The sequence below is a fragment of the Salvia miltiorrhiza genome, chromosome 4 (genome assembly GCF_028751815.1).
Source record: "Salvia miltiorrhiza cultivar Shanhuang (shh) chromosome 4, IMPLAD_Smil_shh, whole genome shotgun sequence".
Lineage (NCBI taxonomy): Eukaryota > Viridiplantae > Streptophyta > Magnoliopsida > Lamiales > Lamiaceae > Salvia > Salvia miltiorrhiza.
The window spans coordinates 51,071,765-51,094,831 of NC_080390.1; the positions used below are offsets into that span (position 1 = coordinate 51,071,765).

The 23,067-nt window shown below is 34.3% G+C and overlaps 2 protein-coding genes across 4 annotated transcripts; both read left to right on the plus strand.

The window, feature by feature from the left end:
* Positions 1–2,193: 2,193 nt before the first annotated feature.
* Positions 2,194–7,828, plus strand: LOC131020354 (uncharacterized). Of its 2 annotated transcripts, none has more exons than XM_057949108.1 (9): positions 2,194–2,567; positions 3,124–3,382; positions 3,926–4,010; positions 5,205–5,246; positions 5,535–5,703; positions 6,197–6,249; positions 6,340–6,564; positions 7,041–7,087; positions 7,583–7,828. In XM_057949108.1, exons 2-9 carry the CDS (start codon positions 3,141–3,143, stop codon positions 7,647–7,649), a joined length of 930 nt encoding a protein of 309 aa, XP_057805091.1. In that variant the 5' UTR covers positions 2,194–2,567; positions 3,124–3,140; the 3' UTR covers positions 7,650–7,828. The 2 variants fall into 2 exon arrangements, 1 of the variants encoding a protein (XP_057805091.1); XR_009100676.1 differs by having other exon boundaries at positions 2,200–2,567; positions 6,972–7,087.
* Positions 7,829–14,991: 7,163 nt separating this feature from the next.
* LOC131020355 (protein LEO1 homolog) lies at positions 14,992–21,632 on the plus strand. 2 transcript variants are annotated; one of them, XM_057949111.1, is made up of 12 exons: positions 14,992–15,343; positions 16,496–16,830; positions 17,745–17,877; positions 17,965–18,150; positions 18,859–19,035; positions 19,372–19,503; positions 19,733–19,912; positions 19,996–20,127; positions 20,362–20,472; positions 20,587–20,823; positions 21,131–21,287; positions 21,382–21,632. In XM_057949111.1, exons 1-11 carry the CDS (start codon positions 15,215–15,217, stop codon positions 21,263–21,265), a joined length of 1,887 nt encoding a protein of 628 aa, XP_057805094.1. In that variant the 5' UTR covers positions 14,992–15,214; the 3' UTR covers positions 21,266–21,287; positions 21,382–21,632. The 2 variants fall into 2 exon arrangements, with proteins under 2 accessions (XP_057805094.1, XP_057805093.1); XM_057949110.1 differs by having other exon boundaries at positions 21,131–21,283; positions 21,376–21,632.
* The last annotated feature ends 1,435 nt before the right edge of the window (positions 21,633–23,067 follow it).

Sequence of the window (23,067 nt, forward strand, 5' to 3'; positions counted from 1 at the left end):
ATCTTATGCATATTTTGCTATTCTTATCTAGTTTATATCCGTAGGGTGTGTTTGCTTTTTAACCCTCTAAATGGAGGGATAACCAAAATTTATAGCTTTAAATGTCTTCCCAAAAGAGAAGCTCGCCATTTTTTTCTTTCTTATTTTCACTTCAAGGAGGGATAATATTATCCCTTCAAAAATGAAGGGATCTTGTGTAAAATGTGGGATAAAAAAGAAGATATTTAAAGGCATAAATTTGTATTATCTCTCCTTTTCCCATCCATCAAAGTGAACGCACCCGTAGAGTGTGACTTACTTGAGAAATAGAAAAAAAAAAAATACTCCCTTCGTCCCAATAATAACGTCCAAAATTTTCTTTTTGGGCGTCCCATTTATAATGTCCCAACCCCAAAAAGAAAATAATTTACTTTATCTACTTTATTTATCTCAATCCTCATTTACTTTATTTCTACCTATCTCTCTCTCTTTCTTTTTTTGAGAAATCTCTATCTCTCTCTTTATTTACCTTATATACATTTTCTTAATCTGCGTGCCCCATTTTTTGGGATGTTATTATTGGGACGGAGAGAGTAAAAAATAGTGGACGAAGTTAAGTGCACATTAGAAATAGGGGTGATTTTGCACTTCTTATGAGACGTTGAAGGTCTAACTACCCAAAATCAAAAGATGAGAATATAAATATGTTAGGAGATTATATGATAGGGGGTTATATGATAGATGACTATTTGCTACTTATCCCTTTAAAAAGTTATTTTTTATATTTTAAATCCATCATATTTAATATTTATATATACACAAAAAAAGCTCAACCATTTAACTTATCAAGTTTAATAATCTCTTTATCCACTCAAATTTAATGACTCTAGTTTTCCACTTTACAAATAACACTTTTAATAATAAAAAAAATTAATGGTATGTATTCCTTTTTGAATTGTCCCATGTAACATGGTCGATTTTCTTTTTGGGCTATAATTATGACTTAGTTTAAGGTTTTAATCAACTCTTTAATTCTCTATCTCTGCCATCACTCCACTGCCCAGGTCTCTCTCTCTCATCTACAACTGCAAAACCCAAGGACGGACCATGAGAGATGAGGGCGCGCATTGTGGTGGTGGCTGGAAATTGTGAAATTTAAATTAACTTACTGAAAGCTAAAATACAATATATTCGATACTGGAAAAATAATTGAATGTGGGAATCATGTTTTTATAAATTGGTGCGTGATTTTTTTCACCAACTGAATGTTTCTTATAAATATTTATGTAAAGTAACATTCATAATAGCAAATAGGATTATTTTAAGTGAATAAAAGTGGTAAATAATACTCCCTCCGTCCACGAAATGAGTACTCATATTTCCTTTTTCGTCCGTCCACGTAATGAGTATCCATTTCCCTTTTTGGTAAGTGTACCTCACACAACCCTTTAATTAATACTCTAAAAAAGTGGGACCCTTAAACTATTCACACTACACTCCATACATTTCTTAAAACCCGTGCCGTCCACAAATGAGCACTCATTTCGTGGACGGAGGGAGTAGAAAGTATGAATCATAAGAAAAAAAAAGTATGTTTTCATAAGCAAGACCTTTTTATAATAGGTATAGAATCAGAAAAAGTCCGCGTGTAATTCTTCATTGTCATTTCACATTTATAAGGTTATGTATTATGAAAAAATTAATATAAAATAATTAATCATTTAACTTAATCTTTATAAAATAAATAAATCAATTAACAATAATTTTATACACACCAATTTTATATGAAATTACAATAAATATCAATACATCTATGATGAACAATGACCTAAATAAGGTAATGTTATAATTGAGATTAAATTGAAACTTGGTGTATTTTTCTGAGGAGATTATAAGGTATGCTATAATTATGATTAAATTAAAAATTTGTGTATTTTTTTGGTCAAATTATAAGGTCATGTTATAAATTAGAAAAATGACAAATTATGGGTATTTTTCGACAATAACCCCATTAATTTAATTTAATCCAATAACACTTTTATATGAAAAATTAAAAATATACTTGCATTCTTGTATCAAAATTTAATTGCAAATATCAAGTGTATATATCGTTGTGGTGCTTGTGGACTTCATTTATATCTAGTAAATTACTTTTAATAAAATAAATAATTAAAATACAATTTATTAGTAACTAAAATTTAATTGCAAATATCAAGGGAATGGAGTACTAGGTTTCTGATTTGTGAGTCACCACCGTTCGCGCTCTCTCTCTCTCCGCCCTCCTCCGTTTCACTCTCTCTCGGTCTCTCTCTGCAGCCGCCGTTCGCCGCCGCCCCTGCCTCCTCCGGTCGCCGGGGCCACGGCCTCACCGCCTTGGACATCTCTGCGATTTGCAAGCGCCAAGCAGGCAGCACAGCATCAGTGCGCCGCCCAGCCCTCGCCGGCTCGCCCCCGACCGTCTCCTTCGATTGACAGCTGCAGTGCGACTGCGCAGCGCCGCCCTCACCTATTCTTTCCCGCGTCCCGCCTCCTTTGGCCTCGGTGCCTCCGTCCGGCGACTCCGCAGCAGCAGCCGTTTCCAACAAAAGGTAAGATGGTAGGCTATTTGGGTGGTTTAGAAGTTTGATTTTTTGATTTTTTGTTTCTCGCCTTACCGAAGAATCCACCTATTAAGTCGAATTATTTTTTAGATCTATGAAACTAATCGGACGTTAGAAGAAATTATGATTTTTTAAATTCTTCCATCTAAATCTAGTTATTTTAGATCCACCACCATTTAAATTATTTACTGTAAACATTAACTTAATTTCCTTATTATGTGTCAGAAGCTTCAGGTTGAGAAAACTTATAATATATTGCTATAGAATCTGTATAAATGAAGTGATATTTGGCCAACAAATTCGAGTCTTGCTTTATTTTTCTTGGAGCCAAAGTTTTGATGTTCATGGATAATGTTAACAATGAGTATTAACCAAAATTTAGCCAACTTTCAGCTTACACATTGGTTAAAAGATGGGCGTGTTTTGGCGGGAAAATGGATTGGTGTAGATGTATTGAGCTTTTATGTATATATATATATATATATAGATATAGATTAGTTAGGAATTTGAGAGTGAATATAAAGTGAAGCTATTTGTAATGAAGTGCTGCATTAAGGAGGAATGGAGGCTCAGACTTCGCCCTATCAAACCCGTTCACATAGTCAAAACATCGCGCCGCCGTCGTCTCCGTTTCCGTCTCCGTCACAGTCATCATCGGTGGCGCGACTCTGGAGACCAGCTGCTCAACGAAACCTGAGGAACCAGTGGTCGAAGCTCAATTCTCTCCTCCATGATTGGCGCTCTGCCGTCTCTGCCGGCCGCTCTCACGCCACCGCAATTGTCAACTCCTATCTCTCTCAGAAGTAAACCACATATACATATATGTTTATATATTTATACCTATGCATTGATTGACATTTAGCAAGCTATTTCACTCTGTAAGTACACAAGATTGGCTAAATGGTTATTAAGCTAGGCAGGTTACATATCTAGCACAAAGATGGTGCAAACTTGAAAATTATTGTACACATTTTTGGGTTTGCTATTTTGAACTAGATGTTGAAGATTGTAAAAAATGTGCGTGTTGTATGTGTATAATGATTGTTTGTACTCACTGAGCGGCAATTTAGTTCTTATGTAAAATATGCATTCTTGCTTTCATTTTTCTTTTTCATTATAATTCATTGTGCTGATAATAGTAGGAGACTTTCAGAAGTCGGGTTAGGATCATACTTGATATTGTAGTTGATGCTTTCATCATTGGGGCCTGAATTCCATTTTTAGAAATTTTATTCACCTTCTAACATATTAATTAGAAAAGTCAACGTTCTGCTTCTCTTTGGGCGATTTGCTGTATGTATGATTTCCTCTTTAGTTGAAGAGATTGATTTTTCAAATATATGCAGGTATATGGACGGAATGGAGTTTGGTGTTTTGAGTGACATGGCTAATATTCGAAAGAAAGCTTTCAACAAGTTGTTCAGACAGCAGGTTTAATCCACTTCTTGTATTTCCATTTCTTTGGTCCTCTTCGCTTAATGGGAAGAGTTAATGTGCACCTAGACTCATTTTGAGATTTTTGATACCGTGCCATTTTAATACATGGGTGCTAATACTTTTCTGGGGTAGTAAACAATCAAAAAATAATCTACCAGTGTTGTTTTGCACCCTGAGGTATTGAAGTTCATGAAGGTGACCCACAATTACAATGCTTAGGTAAGGTTTGAGCAAGATTAGAAGATGCTCCTGATCTTCAATTATTAACATAACCCAAAGCATTGCTGTAAAAATTGCATTTTGGTGTAAATAAGTTGAAATTTTAAATATGGGATTTATTAAACAAACAGATATATGGACAATGCGAGACACATGTCTTTTATGTTTTTGTAGTAGAAGAGCAATAGTAAGATACCTCACTTTTTGTTAGCCTCATATATTAACAATAACATTTTGTTCTTCAGATATATGTGGTTTTAATCATGCTCTAATGGCTGTGGAGCTAGAAGTATTTCTTTAACATAGAAAAACAGTATTGGGTTCTAAGATTAATCTATAACTCTACCAAACTACTGAAGTGATGTACATATCTTGTACCCCATTTTTGTGTGTTCTTTTTTTTGGCGCGGGGTGGTGGTGTTGTTGAAGGAACCAAATAGTTTGATTGGAGTCTGATGGTGGTGTTATTATGTCAAGTTGTGATTGAATGTTAATGCTCACAGTTGTAATAATTGATATGAAGAGGTTTCATTAGATTTTGTCGGGCTTTGGACTCTCTAGGCCCGTACCTAAACACATGCTCAACATGCCGCCGCTTAGGGCCCCAAATTTTTGGGGGCCCATTTTTTATATATATATAGTATTAGTATATGTAACTTTTTTCTTAACAATAAAATAGAATTTCAAAACATATGCTAATATGCAAAGTGAAAACTCTTTTGAATAATTAGCTGAAGACGATTATGTTAATACATTGTTGTTGTATCGTCAATATAAAAGAAAATTATAAGAGCCCATTTTATAATTTTGTGCTTAGTGCCCTGTGAGATACAGGACCGGCCCTATCTCTACACTGTTCATAACTCATAAGTGAGTTGATTCTAGTTTAAAACCAAAAATGGCATATTTTCTCTCTACCTTTCTCCTCAATTTCTATAGTTGTAACTATGAGATGGTTTCTTTCTGCAGGAGCTTGATAGAGGCAAACTATTGAAATCTTACAGAGATATGGTACATATCCTTTTTCCTGGAAAAAATCTATGATCTGATTTATTTAGTTTATTACAGCGTGTCCAATAGAAAGCCTTTTACTTATCAGTACAAACAATTTTCAGGCAGATGGTACAAAGGGAATCACTCATCCCTAATATTGTAAAAAGTTGTCGGTGCATATTTTTCTCATAAATTTATTTCTTCTGAAGTGTATGAGCAGTTCTTTCTTCTAAGTTGCCTTCTTCTTGTAGAATGCATAAACAGAAATTAATGCACAATTATATACGTCTGAAAATTGATCTCCAGGTTGGAGTTCTGACTGATATGGTTAAGATATGTAAATCTATGAGGTGTTATTTAAGAGGGACAAGCAATAGTCCACTGGCTCAGTTTTCTTTCTCTTCTGAAGATGGCAGTGACAGCGGTGACTGTGGTGGAATCCCTGTTTTTACATTTTGTTCAATTGCTTCTTTTGGTATGTGTACTCTTGCAACTTCAGTATTATCTGAATTAGTACATATTTTGTTGCCAGCAAAAGCAGTATGTTCAGTTAATGTCTACTCTAGGCAAAAAAAAAAAAAATCATTTATCTGAAAATATAATTACGGTAAAATTCAATATTCGCTGTTATCTGAAGTGTCATGTTTTATTGCCAACTTATTGCTGCTAGAAATTTCCTCAAAACATAATCGCCCTCATCTGTTGGTGATTAATAAATCTTGCTGCATCTTTTTTGTAAAAATAAAAAATAAAAATTGCTTTGTTTCTATTCCATTCAGCTCATAGTTCCGATTATTGTTCTGTCTATATCATGAAACTCTTTTACTGTATTTTCTGTAAGCTGTTTTTTGCCTAAATTGTTTAGATTCAAAATTTTCAGCTTGAAATCTTGAACTCTTTTTATGCCTTTGTTATGATTATATTTCTGATATTTATGTCATAACCTAAATTATTTGGAATGGTTGCAGAAGCGTTAGCATTAGAGATTGCCCGAATGTTCATATCAGAGTTGAATTTGAAGGTTAATTAAATTCTGGTAGACCACTTTGAAAGATTTGATTTCCTTGGTCTTACCTATTTCTTCATTCTCATCTGAAATGCCCTGCTGCAGCGGTTGCTTGTAGTAGAATTCCTGTCCATCTATGATGAAAAAGTGGCCGAAGCCATGGGATTGCAATGGTCTGACGAACTCTATGAGGGAGAATTTGATGATTTGGCTACATTGAACTTGTACTCAGCAGAAACTCAGAAACCAAATCTTCCATCACTTAGACATTGCAACTCTAGTACTTCAAACATGCAATCCAAACGGCAGCAAGATAGCAATGTTTTACAGGTATTGGGCTCACTTCAATTTAGCCGTGAATATCTGTGGCAAGTTGTATTTTTATTAATGTCCGAATGTTAAAGTATGCACTGTTACATGGACATGAATGCATTGACATGTTATCTTTATGCAATTAATTGAGTCCCTTACTGATCTTGTTCCATATTCACACTTTTGCATTCTTGTATAGTAAAATTGTGCTGATGCATCCCTGAGTTACTGATCAGCAATCGTATATCTTCTATAAGTACAATGCATATGCTGAAATTGCAGTATTATGCAAACATTTGGATAGTGTATATATATTCTCAGAAGTCATAGATCCAATATATCATATATGTATCCAGTATATTTATTGACATGTTTGCACGAAGACAATAATGTGAATATTTGTGTGCATACATATGCATGTACAGGTGTTGATATATCCATGCTGATCCAAAAGGATGCAACCTTATTCTTAATTATCCGTCTCTGATATACAGATTTACATAACAACCTGGTTGGCAGAGGTGAACATAGATAAATGCAGGTAAGATCAACCTTACAACCTTCTCGTACTCATCTAAATGCTTGATTGCCAGTTTCTGAAATTTTAGTTCTCATCATGCTCTCTACATATGTTACTAATTGTCTCCATGATTGTAGAATGAATAGTTGTAAATATTCTCAACTTAAAAATTATATATAAAAATATTCTTGTTATTTAGGTTTATGATGTATATACATGTCTGAAGGAGTTATACATAGACTAGTACCATATCATACACAGGTGTTGCCCAAGTGCGCATTTGGATGTCAACAAATCGAGCTTGGGTACAATGTATATAGATTTTCTATCTTTATACCTATCCATGATATTTTAATTTAGTTTTTTTTTTTTTTTTTAATTTAAAAAATGGCTATATCTCTGTTATCAATAATAAAAATGTCAGCGAGTCACCGTAGATGGAAAGCAAGAATGCAAACCATTGTTCTCTTATCAATCCCTTTCATTGCAAAGCGTTGTAACTATTTCCTTTTATAGGGTGGAGGAGATATTTGGTATCGCAGGAGGGGAAATGCATGTCGACTTTCTTGAAATATCTGGTTGATAAATTCGATTTCTATTAGCCTGCCAACTACCGCTGGTTTATGCAAGAATGCAAGAGCTGGTTCATCTGATTATTCTCTTGTTAATAGCATCATATGCGATATGTGACACGATTAAAATTTATATTTAGGGGTGCTTATTTTGCATGATTGATAAGATATATGATTTTATTTGTGAGAATAGGATTTCTCAAATCCCACCTTTTCAACGGGATATAAATCAAACAAACTTAACTTAAATGATAGAAATAATCAAGGGTTTTGAGATATTTCAAAGTTTCAATTTATTTAAGTAAATAAGTGATTAGTTTTATTATTCTGATATATCAAGGTTAATCCTCAAAAGTAAACGCTCCCTTGGTATCAAATTTATGAGAGTTGTTCATCATTAGGCAAACGGATTAAGGGGACGTTTTATTTGTGCACGGGTTCCACTTTAGACTCTAAGGGGATGTTTGGCTTGGTGGATGAGATAAATAGTACTCCTTCCGTCCCACAAGAGTGTGCATCACTTTTGATGGCACAAGTTTTAATAAAATGTTAGATAAGTATATTGAGAGTTGAAAAAATGATTCACTTTATTATAAAGTAAGAGCTACAAATAAGGAGTTAGTGGTGGTGTAAAAAGTGATTCTTTTTATTATAAAATAAGAGTAAGAAATAAGAAGTTAGTGGTGGGGTAATGTTTAACAATGATAAATGCACACTTTTGTGGGACGTTTCAAAATAGAAATAAGAGTACACTCTTATGGGACGGAGGGAGTATTAAAGGGCCGTTTGATTTGCAGTTTAGGATTGATTAGGATTAAAATTATATTGAGAAATTAGTGTGGATTAGTGTGGATTTATATTATTTCATGGGTGTTTGATATCATGGCTACTTAATCCTATATTGTGTTTGATATCCATAGGATTATGTTGGATTATATTATCTAATACCAAAACTATCCTCATATAATTTTAAAAATATCATGTGTGTCCACCATTACTTGGGCATTTGCATCGATATGCGTGAGGAATGGTAGCAGAATTTTTATCCAACTTCGTAGTATTAAAGTTATCCGAGGGGGAGGCCGGATTATTAGTATGGGTTATTCCCACAAAATAGCATGTAGAAGTAGGATTAAGTAGGAGTTGACCACATTAATAGAACATGATATCAAACATCACACTAATCTGTATTAATTTAATTTATCCTACCTATAAACCCATATCAAACAGGCCCTAATATGATATAGTAGGATTGGACTATTTTGGATTATTTAGTTGTGTTCGAATTGCTTGATCAAATGATGTATGATATATTGAAGGATTATATCTAAAATGTAGCATAATTTCAAGATCTCCATGTTGATAGAAGGGCTATATCCCCTTAATTTGCATAGAATTTGCATTATGAAAACATAAGATTAAAGTAGATTATTTTATCAATTAAATCTTATCGATCTAATAAATCACCTCCCTAATCTCAATCCTTCATGAAATGGTATGCATCACGTAACGGTTAAGCTTATTAAAGCAAATGATAATACAGAGAAATCCAGAAATTTAAGTGTTAGATACAAAACAACAGAAATGGCAATTTAACTTATAAACAAGAAGAAAAAAAACAAAACAAAAACAAAAACAAAAAAGAGGCAAGAATCAATACCAAGAAGCATGAGAGCTATATAATTTTATTTTTCATTTTATCTTAACACTAAAAATGCTTTTTTAAATTATACTCCCTTTGTCCCTAAAAATTGTGGATCAAAAGAGATGACACATGTTTAAAGAAAAAATGTGATAGTTGTGTTTAAGTGGAGATTGAGTTTCACATTTTTTTGTAAATAGTAAGAGAAAACGTTTGTGAGGTCATTTCCAAATTAGAAAAGACCATAATTTTCAGGGACATCGCAATATAGTAATAAAACCACAATTTTTAGGGACGGAGGGAGTATTAGACATTAAATTTAAAAACATAAAATTCATTAAAATTAAAACTCAATATTACAATAATTAAAAAATGCAATAATTAAAAATCAAATTAAAATTTGTGAAAAATTAAAAATAGAATCAAAATTTGTGAAAATTTTACCAATTAGTCTTGTTCTCGATAAAAGAAAAAACACAAATGGCCTTTAAATGTAGGGGTATGACAAAAAAATACACAAATTTTGGTGAAAAATGTCATTTTCACATGACCTTTTAATTAAGTCAAAAAATACATGAAATTATATTAATATAATTTTCACCTAATTTTAACTTTTGAAAAAATTAAAGCTTAGTTGACAGTAAAAAAATTGATGCAAAGTTCATTTCCCTTGCAAGGATGCTTTTGTGTTGAACTTTGACGCATTTTAATAACCTTGCCCTTGCTTTTCCCTTTTACTTGTATGAACTTTCAACAACCAACTAAACTCTAATTTCACCGGAAGTCAAACTCAAGTGAAAATTGTAATTAAAATATAAATTTATATATTATTTGACTTATTTGAAATTTCAGGTGGAAATTACAATTTTCACCAAAGTTGGTATTTAAATTGCAACAAAACATGTATATATATGGCAACAAAACATTGTTTCTTAATCAATTGAATGTCCGAATATTTTTTAAAATGAATTTGATTTCATTCATTTTAGAAATATTCACTCATATTATCTCAAATCGGTATTTTGTAAGTATAATATATTATAGGGTTAATAGCCGGAAAATACATGAACTATTTTCAAATTTGCATATTGAAAATTTGAAAATATGCATATTGCAAACCAGGGGGCTTAGCCCACTGGCCACCAGGTCCTCACTTAAGTGAAGTGACCCGGGTTCGATCCCTCTTGGGAGCGAATTGGAGATTGGAGATATAAGGTGGATTTGGTGAATGGAGAGATAAGGTGGTTCTTGGAGTGGATGGGGAACTAACTACTAACATCTAACATGACTTTGCCCGATAAAAAAAAAAAAATTTGCATATTGCACATCACCTTTAAAATTAGCTTCAGAATACACCACCTTTTAATTTTGTTGCACACGGCGAAAATTCCGGCAACTCTTAAGTTTGACCGGCGATGACATGGACAGCCACGTGGTTTTTTTTACACGTTGGCAAACCATGTGAGCAAAACGACGTCGTTTTGATAAATTGAAGAATAAAAAAAATTAAAAAAAATCCTTACTTTTCCAGCAAGCCATTCCACCACCACCACAAACCACCGCAACCACCGTTTTTCCTCACTTCCACCATAACCACCACCACAAAAATCAAAGAAATCAAAATATGAGAAGAAATCACGAGCATCTGCCTCTCCATCGGAAACTTCTGGCCAGAAATTAAACCCGCCGCCCAGCCTTCCCCTTTCTCTAGATCCACGGCGGTAACCCTACCCCAGCCTACAACTCCGACGCCGACGCAGCAGCAGACCGGCGCCCACCTCCCAGTTCAAAGCCTATTCCCAGTTCCCAGCGAAATTTCCTGACGACAAGAGCCCAAATTTCCCCAAATTCAGAGCTTATTTCTCAGTTCCCAACGAAATTTCCCCAAATTTCCATCAAATATTCCTCAACAAATTCGATTAAGAGCCCCCAAATCTAAATCGGTGGCTGGAACCCGGTGAGGCGGTTGACGTTTTACAAATGGAAAAGGACGGCGGCGGCGCGGAAATAGCAGCGCAGCGGCGACGTGTGGCCTCGATGGTGGTCGGTGCGCGAGCGTCTTGTGGCGAGGAGGGCGGAGGCGAGCGGTGTTTTACAGATGGAAAAGGACGGCGGCGGCGCGGAAATAGCAGCGTAGCGGTGACGTCTGGCCTCGATGGTGGTCCGGGCCCGCGTGTCTTGTGGAGAGGAGGGCGGAGGCGAGCGGCGGTTGGCGACGAATTGGAGTGGTGGTGGTGAATTGAGGCAGGCGGCTGGTGAGGGAGGCGCTGGTTTTGGAGTGAGGGAGGTGAAGAGGAATTAGGGTTTTCACGAATTTTCCTTTTTTATTTTTTATTTTTTATTTTTAATTATACTCACTCAAAACGACGTCGTTTTGAATGCCGGTAAGTCCACGTCTGAAAATTCCGGTGCCACGTCAACACCGATCAAGGTGGTGGTCAACGCATGTGCAATTTGCAAAAAAATTAAAAGGTGGTGTATTCTGGAGCTAATTTTAAAGGTGATGTGCAATATGCAAATTTGAAAATAGTTCGTGTATTTTCCGGCTATTAACCCTATATTATATAAAAAAATTATGATTTTATTATATAATTTGCTTATAACATTTCATGAATTTGGATTTCAATTACATTAATGTGCTGATATTCTTGGGGAGGTCAAGATCAAAAATAAGTATGACATAACATTAGTTGATGCAGAGTAAGTTTTTCAATTCTTCGTTGAATAATGATTTAGATTTTTTTTTTCATTTTTAATTATGCTGTTAATTATATATCTGACAGTGGCACACGAGTAACTTGCGTAGCGTGAGAATTATATGTTGATGAAATCAATATGTTTATGGAAAGCAGGTCAAGTGAAGATAAAGAGCCACTAATAATTGCTTTGCAATTTGTTATGTTATCAATATTTATAGGTTCATATTTCCTTAATTTGTTATAATATTCAAGTAAGTTAACTTTACAAAGCTTTGCTCACAATTTAAATTTTATTTCAGGTGTAATCAAAGTTTCCAATGATCTCGATTAAGAAGTATTTTTGATTTGACATCTCATACGATCAAGTGTTCAGGATTGTCGAGTTATGAAATTAATTTGAAAGAAAGATGCATAATCATGCTTCTCATAAATACTGATCAATCTAACGAGCTTTGCAATGACATTAGACTGGTAGTAACTCAATTCGGGGGACGCGTAATTAAAGGCAACTCATTTCAAGAAAAAATGCGGACAAGAAGTTTTCCATTTGCTTGGATGATTATGAATTTATCGGATTTCACTAAATTTCCTTTTCGGTTCTATAAAAGGCATTTCTATGCAAGTGTTTGTTTTGCTATGAAAATAAACAAGAGTTAGGACACATTCTCTTTTGAATGTAGGATTATATCTACTGAAACTTGTGTTTAGTCATAAACAATTTTATGTGAAAATCTCAAGAGTCACTAGAAAAAAAAATATTTAAAGATTTTAATATGTGATGAGAGTGGTCATACGCATGACACAACAACTAACGTGGTGTATGATGAAATTTTCGATAGATTATGAGGTAATTACAAATTTAATTTGTTAAAGTCATTATTGATATTCCCTCTGTCCCAATTCAACATGTCATATTTTCTTTATTTTGACGTCCCATTTCAATAGCTCACTTCCTAAAATGGAAAGTCAACACATAATAAGAGCATCCACAACCCATGATCTTCGCCCCGAGTCGATGCACATAGTCGGCGCCTCGTCTGCGCTGAAGACAGGGGTGAGGTCGACGCCGGGTCTCTACGGTGCAACGGGTTGATGGCAAAAAATGGAGTGTTCGTGCACTACACGTGCACGGTTTTTTTTTTTTTTTTTAAAAAAAGAAATAAATGAGTTGGGGATTAAATTTGCAGAGATGGAAAATACTTGATGGGGAAGAAGAAGAAGTGGGAGAAGCAAGTGAAGGGTGTGTGGGCCGAGAGTTGGGCCAGGGTTTGGTTTTTCTTTTTTTATCTTTTCTTTTAATTTTTAAAATTCTACTCCCTCCGTCCACGAAATGAGTACCCATTTGTGGACGGCACGAGTTTTAAGAAATGTATGGAGTGTAGTGTGAATAGTTTAAGGGTCCCACTTTTTTAGTGTATTAATTAAAGAGGTGTGTGGGGTACACTTGCCAAAAAGGGAAATGGGTACTCATTTCGTGGACGGACGAAAAAGGAAATATGGGTACTCATTTCGTGGACGGAGGGAGTATTTTTTAAATTCTTTTAGTTTTTTTTATCTAATTTTAAAATCTTGTATTTTATTTTAATTATTGTAATGTTTGAATTTTAATTTTAATGAAAATTTGGAATCTTAAAATAAAAGTGTAGAATTTGGGATTTTGTGGAAATAAAGATTTAAGACACAGGGGCTGTGGAGAGTTGTGTCTTAGGTGGGGACCATCACCTAAGACACAACCTAAGACATAATGGTTGTGGATGCTCTAATATCACACATAACTCATTATTTACACCAAATGACATTGTATCTCAAACATAATTATCTCTTAGTTATTTTTCTCTCCTACTTTTTGGACATATATATTTTAAAAAAATATAAAATCTCTCTCCTATTTTATTACTTTTAACTATTCGGTTCTTAACATCATTGTCCAATCCTTGTGGCCTATTGAATTGGGATGGATGGAGTATTATTTAATTCATTATATTTTTTTTCCAATGATTGATTGCAACTACAAACATCTAATTTAGGTAAATTTCAAATAAATATTATAATTTCTCTTTTAAAATTTTGTAGGTCAGTACTCTGTTTATATACACATTTCATAAGACATCTAATTTAGATAAATTTTAAATAATTGTAGTATATTTTTTATTTTAAAAGTATTTCGTTCAATACTCTATTTTAAAGAATGAAATTCATGGAAAAAAAATATATTAAATAATTCCATAAATTTATATAATAATGAATTTCGTCGAATTTTAATGGGCTATTACTAGTTTATTTGACTAAAAATAAAAGGTACTACTAAGAGCCTGTCTAGCCATGTTTATTTTAAAGAACTTATAAGTTTGGGAGAGAAATATATGTTAGAGAAAAAAAAATTAAATAAAAATAAACTTGAAATGATATATGATAAATACAATAAATTATGATTAAATAATATTTGTAACTGTATAAAATTATGAAAATATAAGTTGGAGTAGATAAATTTATAAATTATTATTAAAATTTATTAATTTTTAGGATTTATAAATTGTTTTAAAATGTATTTATTAAATAATTAAAAAAACTTATAAGATTCTAAACAATTTATAAGTTTTTTAACTTTACAAATGTTTATGTTTCTTTGTTTGATAAATTTATCATAGAAAAATGAGAAATAACAAAAGAATCTTTTTAAACCTCTTCTTCTTTTACTCATTTTCTATAAAAGAGATATTCACGCATTCATCATTTTCACTCTAAGGAGAGATAATATCATCACATTAAAAATGAATGGATAATATTATCTCTTTATGAAGTGAAAATGAGAATAGTAAAAAAAAATTTCTTTTACAAAAAATGAGAGGGAAAAAAAAGAATATTTTTTTAAAAAAATTGTCCTTTTCACGTGATAAATTTAACAATCAAAGTTCAAAGAGATCACACGAGAAATGGTCAAATTGAGAAAACTTAAGAATTGGATGGGGCGAAACCGAATAAAAGACCAAATTGAGAAGTTCAAAGAGAAAGCTTAAGAATTCCTTGGGGCGAGACCGAATAGAGGGTTTAAATGTTTAATACTACCATTATTCTATTTCCGAACCTTTTTTCGATATGATTCGAAATTGAGACACATACAAACCCCCAATTAACGCACACAACACATAGTTACAGCACTTTTTTCCTTCTCCGGAGCAGCCGCAAATTCTCTTGCCCCACGCACCAAATTACACACAGAGAACACGCAGTAACGATGGTTGGAGAGGAGAAGCGGCATCAGATGATGCAGAATTTGTTCGGTGACCAATCAGAAGAAGAGGAGGAGGAGGAGGAGGAGGTTGAATCAGAGCACGAGTCTAATCGTCAACCTGATTATGCATCCGTATGAATTTTTTTTTATCTTTTAATTATTTTCGAATCTAAGTTTGCACGATTCCACTCGGTTAACTGGTGCTTTTTTGTTTGTTTTATTTTCCTTATCCAAATAATTGGTGCTCTTGATGGCATTGTGATTTCAGCTGTGGTGAAATCCTAATTTTATTCCACTTTGTTTGTTCGTTCGTTCTTTTTTTTTTCTTTTTCGTTTTTTTATAAGAGAAGCGATTTTTTGTACCGATTTATTCAAAGAATTCAACCTTTTACCATTAGATCGTTGTTCTGTGGTTTAATCGGTATGCACCGACATGTAATTTTTGTGTGCAAGAGGAGTAACTCTGTTGATACATCGTGCATTTTTATTTTTTATTGTTCTAATGAATCAATTATTTCTACAATTACCTGTAATTAAATATTTTTATTTTCCAGCTCGAACTCTACTCAAATTTCATCACTGTCTGTTTCTCATTGCTATTTCAAGCTGCATGCCTGGATGCTAATATATCTGTTTGTAATATTGTATATATTCCCGCAGTATGTGCACGGTCATATGCCAACATGCGTAAGTTTTGATTGCAATCACAATTTCGATCTTTTGAAGTCTAGTAGTTGCTGACTTGCTCTTAATTCAGACACAATTCTTACTTTAGAGGACGGGCTAATTGAATTGTTTGTAAATCCTTTAATATTTACACATACAATGTGATATGAGTGTCTATTTAGACTTCTATCAATTTTTTTTGAAGGAAAGACTTCTATCAATTTGCAACTTAGTAAGTCACATCATACTTTAAATAAGCACCCCCTCTCATTGTACTCACATGTTTACACACATAGTTTAATTAATATATATATTCATTTCTGAAAGTATTTGTTTAGGGTCTGGAAATTCGTATTTTTACAGGTGCGAATGCTGCATGAATTCACGATTTGGATGCCAATACTTATATTCTGTTGTTAGGAAAAACATGGGATATTATTCTTTGAGTATTTATTCAGCACGGCTTGTGAATTATGGTATGCGTGATTAATTAACAAGTTTAGAAGGCCAATCCTTAATGAGCCAGCACATAAGACATCGTTACATTTCTGAAAGTTAAAGCATGTGCATCCTACTCCTTGTTTTGAATTAATTAAAGTTGTGATTGTTTCTTTTTAGGATGAAGGGGATGAAGGACCTGAGGCTGAAGGTGAAGGTGAAGTTGAAGGTCAAGGGGAGGCAGAAATTGAGAGTGAGGGTGAACCTCAGGATCTTGATCCTTTACAAGGTGAGAGTGAGGGTGAGAGAGATAAAAGCTCTCAAGAATTGGAGATAGGTAACCAAAGGGAACAAAGTGAAGAAAGGTACTCAGAGAGTGACGATAAGGAAGATTATGGCCAACGAGTTGTTACTAGTAGAAGACACGATGCAGTTGAAAGTGGGTCAGAACGATCTGGAGAGAACCATTATGTTGCTAATGAGGATGACGAAGTGAATCAGGCTAGGAGTCACAGGTCCCTTTTTCGATCTCTTACTTTCCTGTCTCTCTGAGGGATATTCTGTTTATCTTCTACTTGTGCTTATGCAGTCTCCAACTGCAATGACCCCAATATGGTGTTATTTTAACTTCATTGACTATGTTGATGTCTTTGGGAATTTATTGTTTCATTCTTGGAATCAAATCAATATTGATTCATTGATGATGAAGGTTGAAAGTGGTTGTATTAGGAGGAAAATGTATTTAAAAATGTGAATATGTTTGGAGAGAATGAATCAATACTGAGGGAGTATTAATTGTCACAGCCTAAGTGGAAGAGGTTTGAGGGTGCTCGATCTTCAATGTGGGTATCCATTCTTAACTTTTCGCCCCCAACACTTAATTTCTGCTGCATTATATAGCTGTATTTCATCATTCTACCAACCATGGGAAGTTGCTCCGTCTTTCTTGGGAATATATTTTTCTGGTCAATTGCTAGAGGACTGCTCAATTTATTTTTAAATCTATATATGTTTATGGCCTTATGGGTATTGAGGTCGATTCATGTACAGAGTTTCTACTTGGGGTTGGGATGATCTTATTTGTTGACACTATCCACTTTCACTACCTTTTTTACTTGCCTGCATATCAGTTGACTGTGAGATTCGATCTCAACCCTAAAAAGGGAGAGTTTCGACTGAAGGTTAGTTTCATTGCAACTTTTTTTAATGTAATGGTATAGTGCTGATTATAAGGTAGTTCAGTTGATTAGAAGGTTGAGAAGAATGGAAAAGAATACTGTAACACAGAGAGGACAAAGAGAATTGATAATTACCAATGCCTGACTTTCTTCCTAAACTAATACATCCAGTGACACTGCTCATTTGCAATTTGTTTGTCTTTAATACATTAGTCCAAGATGTTTAGTGGTCTGGATTCTGTGATCTGCAGTGTATCTGGTGATGAGAAAGATGAGGATCAGTTTTTGCAGTCAGCTCCAGAGATTCGTGATGTTTTTGGAGACTCTGATGATGAAGAACTAGCAGAATACAAAGTTCAGGATCAGACTGAAGAAGATGAAGTTGTTAGTTGATGTGGATTATAATAGCACTGTTTTATTTTTCACTCTGTTTTGCATAATGTAATATCTTAAGATATATTCCTACCACAGAGATCCCCAATTGAAGAAATGGGGAATTATGGGAAAGACTTGAGGCCGGAGGATATGATACCTGATGAAGATGCACCGTATTACTCTGAAGAAGAGCATATTGAGGCTAGAGCTAAAGAAAAACCAGTTGGCCCCCCACTAGAGCTGGAAATTCCTCTGTGCCCTCCACCATCTGAATCTGAGAAGGTTTACATTCAGTTTTCAGGATTATTGTTTGAAATTAAATTTAAGTAAAGTTACATCTGGTTCAGTCCTTGAATAAGTTCATCATGCCTGCATAATCTCAAATCTATATTGGTCTAGAGTTAATATGTCTGGAGTTATTTCACGAGAAATCTTATCTCTTAATTTTCTTGTCAGTTTGGAAAACTGTTAGCAGGAGGCCAACAAAATCTTGCAGCATTTGCTTCTACAGCCTGTCAAATTTGCAATTTGTTAAATTCTTAATTTGGCAGGTGTATGAGATGGGTAGAAACTATAATTTAGTTTAAAAATACTTTTGCTAATTTTCTGATTTCCCTAAGAACTTCACTTGAAACAAAAATGAAGTAATGGTGGGTGAATTTTATGAATCTGGGACATGTGTGGTCATGGAGAAGATGAATTAGGTGAGTGGTAATGGTATAGGTAGTTTGCCCTTCTTATATGACTTCTTGAGATCCACGGATTTGATTTCTTAATTCCTTTGTACCACATTCAAGTATGGCTGAAGGGTGCTATTTAATTTAAGTATCTGGTTGACTTATGCAAAAACTTTTATTCTGATCAATAACTCTCAGTACTTGTGAATATGCTATATACCTAAGGTTAGGGTTCATGTGTATGTTTCTCTTCCTTCTGCATGATGCTACTCATAACTTCATAGTAAATCTTTTGGGATTTCTTCTGTTGCAGATGAATATGATCAAAGTATCTAATATAATGGGCATAGATCCTACACCGTTTGATCCACATACGTATGTGGAAGAGGATCATTATGAAACTGAGGAATCTGGATCTAAAAAGAGGATAAGATTGGAGAACAATGTTGTTCGTTGGAGAAAGGTCAAGCACCCTGATGGCAGAACATCTGTAAGTGAATTAGTTAATGGAGTTTGTGCCTTGTCAAATCATGTGGTCATTCATTTTACATGAAGTTCTTTGAAACTCAAGTGTTGTTGGTTGTAGCAACTTTTCTAAAATTTTCTAAGATGGGAGCCTCTAAGGACATCTTAGTGATATTGTTTGAGACTGGAGTATCATTTAACATAAATTTGTATTTTATTTGTGTGGACAAGACAACTAGCCTTCTGCATGTACTATAGACTTTTTCATCAAGAGTCATTTGCTGCAACTGCCTACTCAATATCAGATTCTTGATGCAATTTTTCCTTAACTGAATAGTAAATCTGACACTACTTTGTGTAGATTGAAAGCAATGCTCGCTTTGTGGAGTGGTCAGATGGTAGCCTGCAGTTACTTATTGGAAACGAAGTGCTCGATATATCTAAGCAAGATGCTCAACATGAACAGGCTCACCTTTTTGTTAGACATGGAAGGGTAATTTTTTATTATTTATTTTTATTGTGGCGTGAATAACCTGCTAGTACATAATTTACAGTAATTTATCAGTTCTAAAGACTTTCTTCTTTGACACTTCAATAAGTATGGATTTGGGATCTGAAATTTCTTTTCTCAGATACATCTTTTTATGCTGTCTATTGTGAAAACTTTTCACTGAAAAGTCTTTGATGGTTCAGCAGTTAACATTCTTTATTTGTTTTCTCAGGGCATTCTCCAATCTCAGGGGCGAATTTTAAAAAAAATGAGGTTTATGCCGTCCTCCTTAGCTTCAAATTCTCATAGGTTGTTAACTGCTCTCGTTGATTCACGACACAAAAAGGTGTATAAAGTCAAGAACTGCATCACTGACATTGACCCTGAGAGGGAGAAGGAGCAAAAAGAGAAGGTATATCAATTAGCTATCTGATATATCTGGTATTGATCATCAAGCTAACTGATTTCAGTTCCATTGGGTTTGTGGCTTCTCAGGCTGTTCATCAGTCAATTAAAGCTAATGAACTTCTTAGCCGGAAGAAGGAGAAGGTCAGTCGTAAATATACACAGCCCATCCGCAGGGAGCGCCAACTTTCCCCTGGTTTCCTAGAGGACGCACTTGAAGAGGTTGGATACACACATGAGCACACGTACAACACACACACACACACACACACACACACACATATGTAATATTTTTTGAAGATCCATGGGATGTCTTTTTGCGGACACCTTTCTTCATTTTTTTAGGCTTCATTATGCTGCAAGTGTCTAATGAATTTCCTTTTCTTCCATAATGCTACCACAGTAAAATTTTATTTATTCTGAAGTAATCTTTTGTCATTATGGTTACCTAATTAGGAGGATGAACAAGAGTATTATGAACCACGGCGTTCTGCTGTTCGGCGTCGCTTTGATGATGACCTTGAAATGGAAGCTCGAGCTGAGAAGCGCATAATTAATGCAAAGAAGGCATGTGATTATTACCAATATGATAAAAAGGAAACATCTATACTCTTTCGAGTCTTTTTGTTGAAAATCTTATTTATGCTCAACTGAATTTCTACTGTTGGGGTTTGCTTTCAGGGACCAAAAGATATCCCTCGCAAGTCAACATTTCAAGCTTCCAAATCATCTCGACGCCCAGTGGACTTCTCTGAAAGTGAGAAAGAGGAATCCGAGTATGAAACCGAGGGGGAGGAGGAAGGTTCACCGCCACATAGAAGACATGAGGAAGCAGAGCAAGATTATGGGGATGAAGATGAAGAACCAGAACAAAGAGAGCAAGAAGAAGCCTATGATGAATCAGAAGAAGAAGCCGAGGTAAGTGATGATAATGTTTCTGAAATCATTTCTGGCTGATTTCAGTTAGTGGAAGCAACTGGATAAAATACTATAACGGTCAACCCTTTTTTCTCAAAAAAATTACTCGTATTTCTTAATCACATTCTAAATGGCCTATTAGTTTCAGGGATGGGGAAGTATGTTGAATAGCAAATTGCTTTAATCCTGTTGAAGATCCAGAGTTTTACTAATATTGATAATTATATGTAGTTAACTGCTTGTATTTGATATCTTCTTGAAGAATAAAATACTGTGGTCTGTAAGTGTTGACTTAGTTTTCCTACAGGAGCCAAAGCAGAAGGTTAGGGATTCGGGAGGCAGCCTCAAAAGGAAGGGTATTGAATCTGATGAGGACTCTCCTCCTAGGAAAGCTACTACTCATCGGCGAATGAAAATGGTATATGAGAGTGATGAGGACTAAAACAGGACTTCTGAGGAAGTAAGTTTTGTTTAAATTTTATTTTAGCATCGGTTATATCCTTACTATTTGTACATTATTAGCCTTAAATACCTGGTTTTGGGATTTTGCAGGAGAAGCTCTCCATTTATTGGCTAATCTTTTCTAGAATCTTTGGGCGACGAGCAGACAGTGATTTCGGTTAAGTGCAAATTTGTGGGGCAACAACTCATGTACGTGCGTACTATATTATCCTTGTTATGTACCCGTCAAGTTTTCTGCCAAATTTAAGCACATTGTTGTAATGGAATTTTTGGTTATAATCAGGTTTTTATAATTGTAAATGATTTGTAGAACTGAAGCTATATTTATGCACCCTTGTTGAAGTAAATTTTTGGCCCTGAATTACAAGATCATCGTTGCTTGAGAATATCTCATCATGTGGGAGCCTATTATATATGATTAATAGAGCTGCTGATACAACGCAAATTCCAAGATGTTGATTCGCTATGGACAAAGGATGAATGCAATCTACTATCAACGTGTCGAATGAGTTGTACAAAATTTGCTAGAGCTCGATTTTCAATAATAGACTTCTTATTCATTCGGGCGCAATTCGAAATTAACTGTGAATCAACAAATTGTTTGTGTTGTTCTAGATTTCAGTTGCGCTTCTATCTGCGTCGTACTGGAACCCCAAATAATAAATAATGGTAATGCCAAAAATGGCTCGATTCTTTTAGTGGAATTGGTGATTCTCTCTCTCTCTCTCACACACACACTATGATACTAAAATGTGGGACGGCTAAAAAAGAAAAGTTGGATACTAAAAGTTGGATTGAGGGAATATATTTATAAATATGGTAATTAAGTTTGTATTAATTTTATAGACATATAGAAATATAAACATGTTTCTCGTGCATTGCACGAAAGTAAATGATAGTTTAATAAAAAGTTCAATAGTAATTGTCAAAGTTTAGTAATTTATAGGTTTTTATGCATGTTATTTAATGTGACATGTGTGTCACATATACATAATTAAGTCATGTCAATAATATGTCGTTTTTTAATTTGGCCAAAATTCAAATTAATTAAATTAATAATTTAATAATTATCACACTATAATTTAAAATTTGTATGTAAAGTTAAAATTGGATGAAAATTTATGATAAATTAACAATATATAAAACTACCCGAATTTCAAATCAAGTTTTATTTTGGTTGAAATTAGATCAAACTTAATTATGTTTTCTTTAATCAACTAGAGGTGCATTTACTTTAATTGTAAAAAAATTTATTGGAAAATGATGAATAAGAAAATATGTAAAATATTATCTTTTTTTTATGAGCAGTAATATATGCAGAGCAGAGGAATCACTATGGTCAGAGGAATGGGCTTCGCCAGAGGAACGGGCTTAGTCAGAGGAATCACTGTGGTCACTATGGTCAGAGGAATGGGCTTGCCAGAGGAACGGGCTTAGTCAAAGGAATCACTATGGTCAGAGGAATGGGCTTCGCCAGAGGAACGAGCTCAATCAGAGGAATCACCAAAGACATAGGAATGGCTTGTCATTCAAGATAGGCAGCGGAATGAGTGACCGTTTTACCCGGGAAGCGCCAGAGCAGAGAAATCGCTCGTCTGCAGGCAAAATTACTACTATACCCTTTGATCACGCGGAGAGCATGCCTTCAAAGATGAAATTACTGTTTTACCCTTCTATTGTACTCTATAAATATCCTATGCATTCCCTTATGTAAACAACGTGCTCTTCATTCAATACAGCAAGCAATTCCATTTCTTTCTTGTCAATTCAACCTTTTCTCTC

What these genes read in the sequence shown, in the direction of transcription:
- LOC131020354 (XM_057949108.1), top strand. Translation starts at nt 3,141, where the DNA reads ATGGAGGCTCAGACTTCGCCCTATCAAACCCGTTCACATAGTCAAAAC. An exon ending in TTGTTCAATTGCTTCTTTTG is followed by an intron (nt 5,704 to 6,196) that starts GTATGTGTACTC and finishes GAATGGTTGCAG; the next exon opens with AAGCGTTAGCATTAGAGATT. An exon ending in AAGATAGCAATGTTTTACAG is followed by an intron (nt 6,565 to 7,040) that starts GTATTGGGCTCA and finishes TCTGATATACAG; the next exon opens with ATTTACATAACAACCTGGTT.
- LOC131020355 (XM_057949111.1), top strand. Translation starts at nt 15,215, where the DNA reads ATGGTTGGAGAGGAGAAGCGGCATCAGATGATGCAGAATTTGTTCGGT. An exon ending in AATCAGGCTAGGAGTCACAG is followed by an intron (nt 16,831 to 17,744) that starts GTCCCTTTTTCG and finishes TGTGATCTGCAG; the next exon opens with TGTATCTGGTGATGAGAAAG. An exon ending in TAGAGGACGCACTTGAAGAG is followed by an intron (nt 20,128 to 20,361) that starts GTTGGATACACA and finishes TTACCTAATTAG; the next exon opens with GAGGATGAACAAGAGTATTA.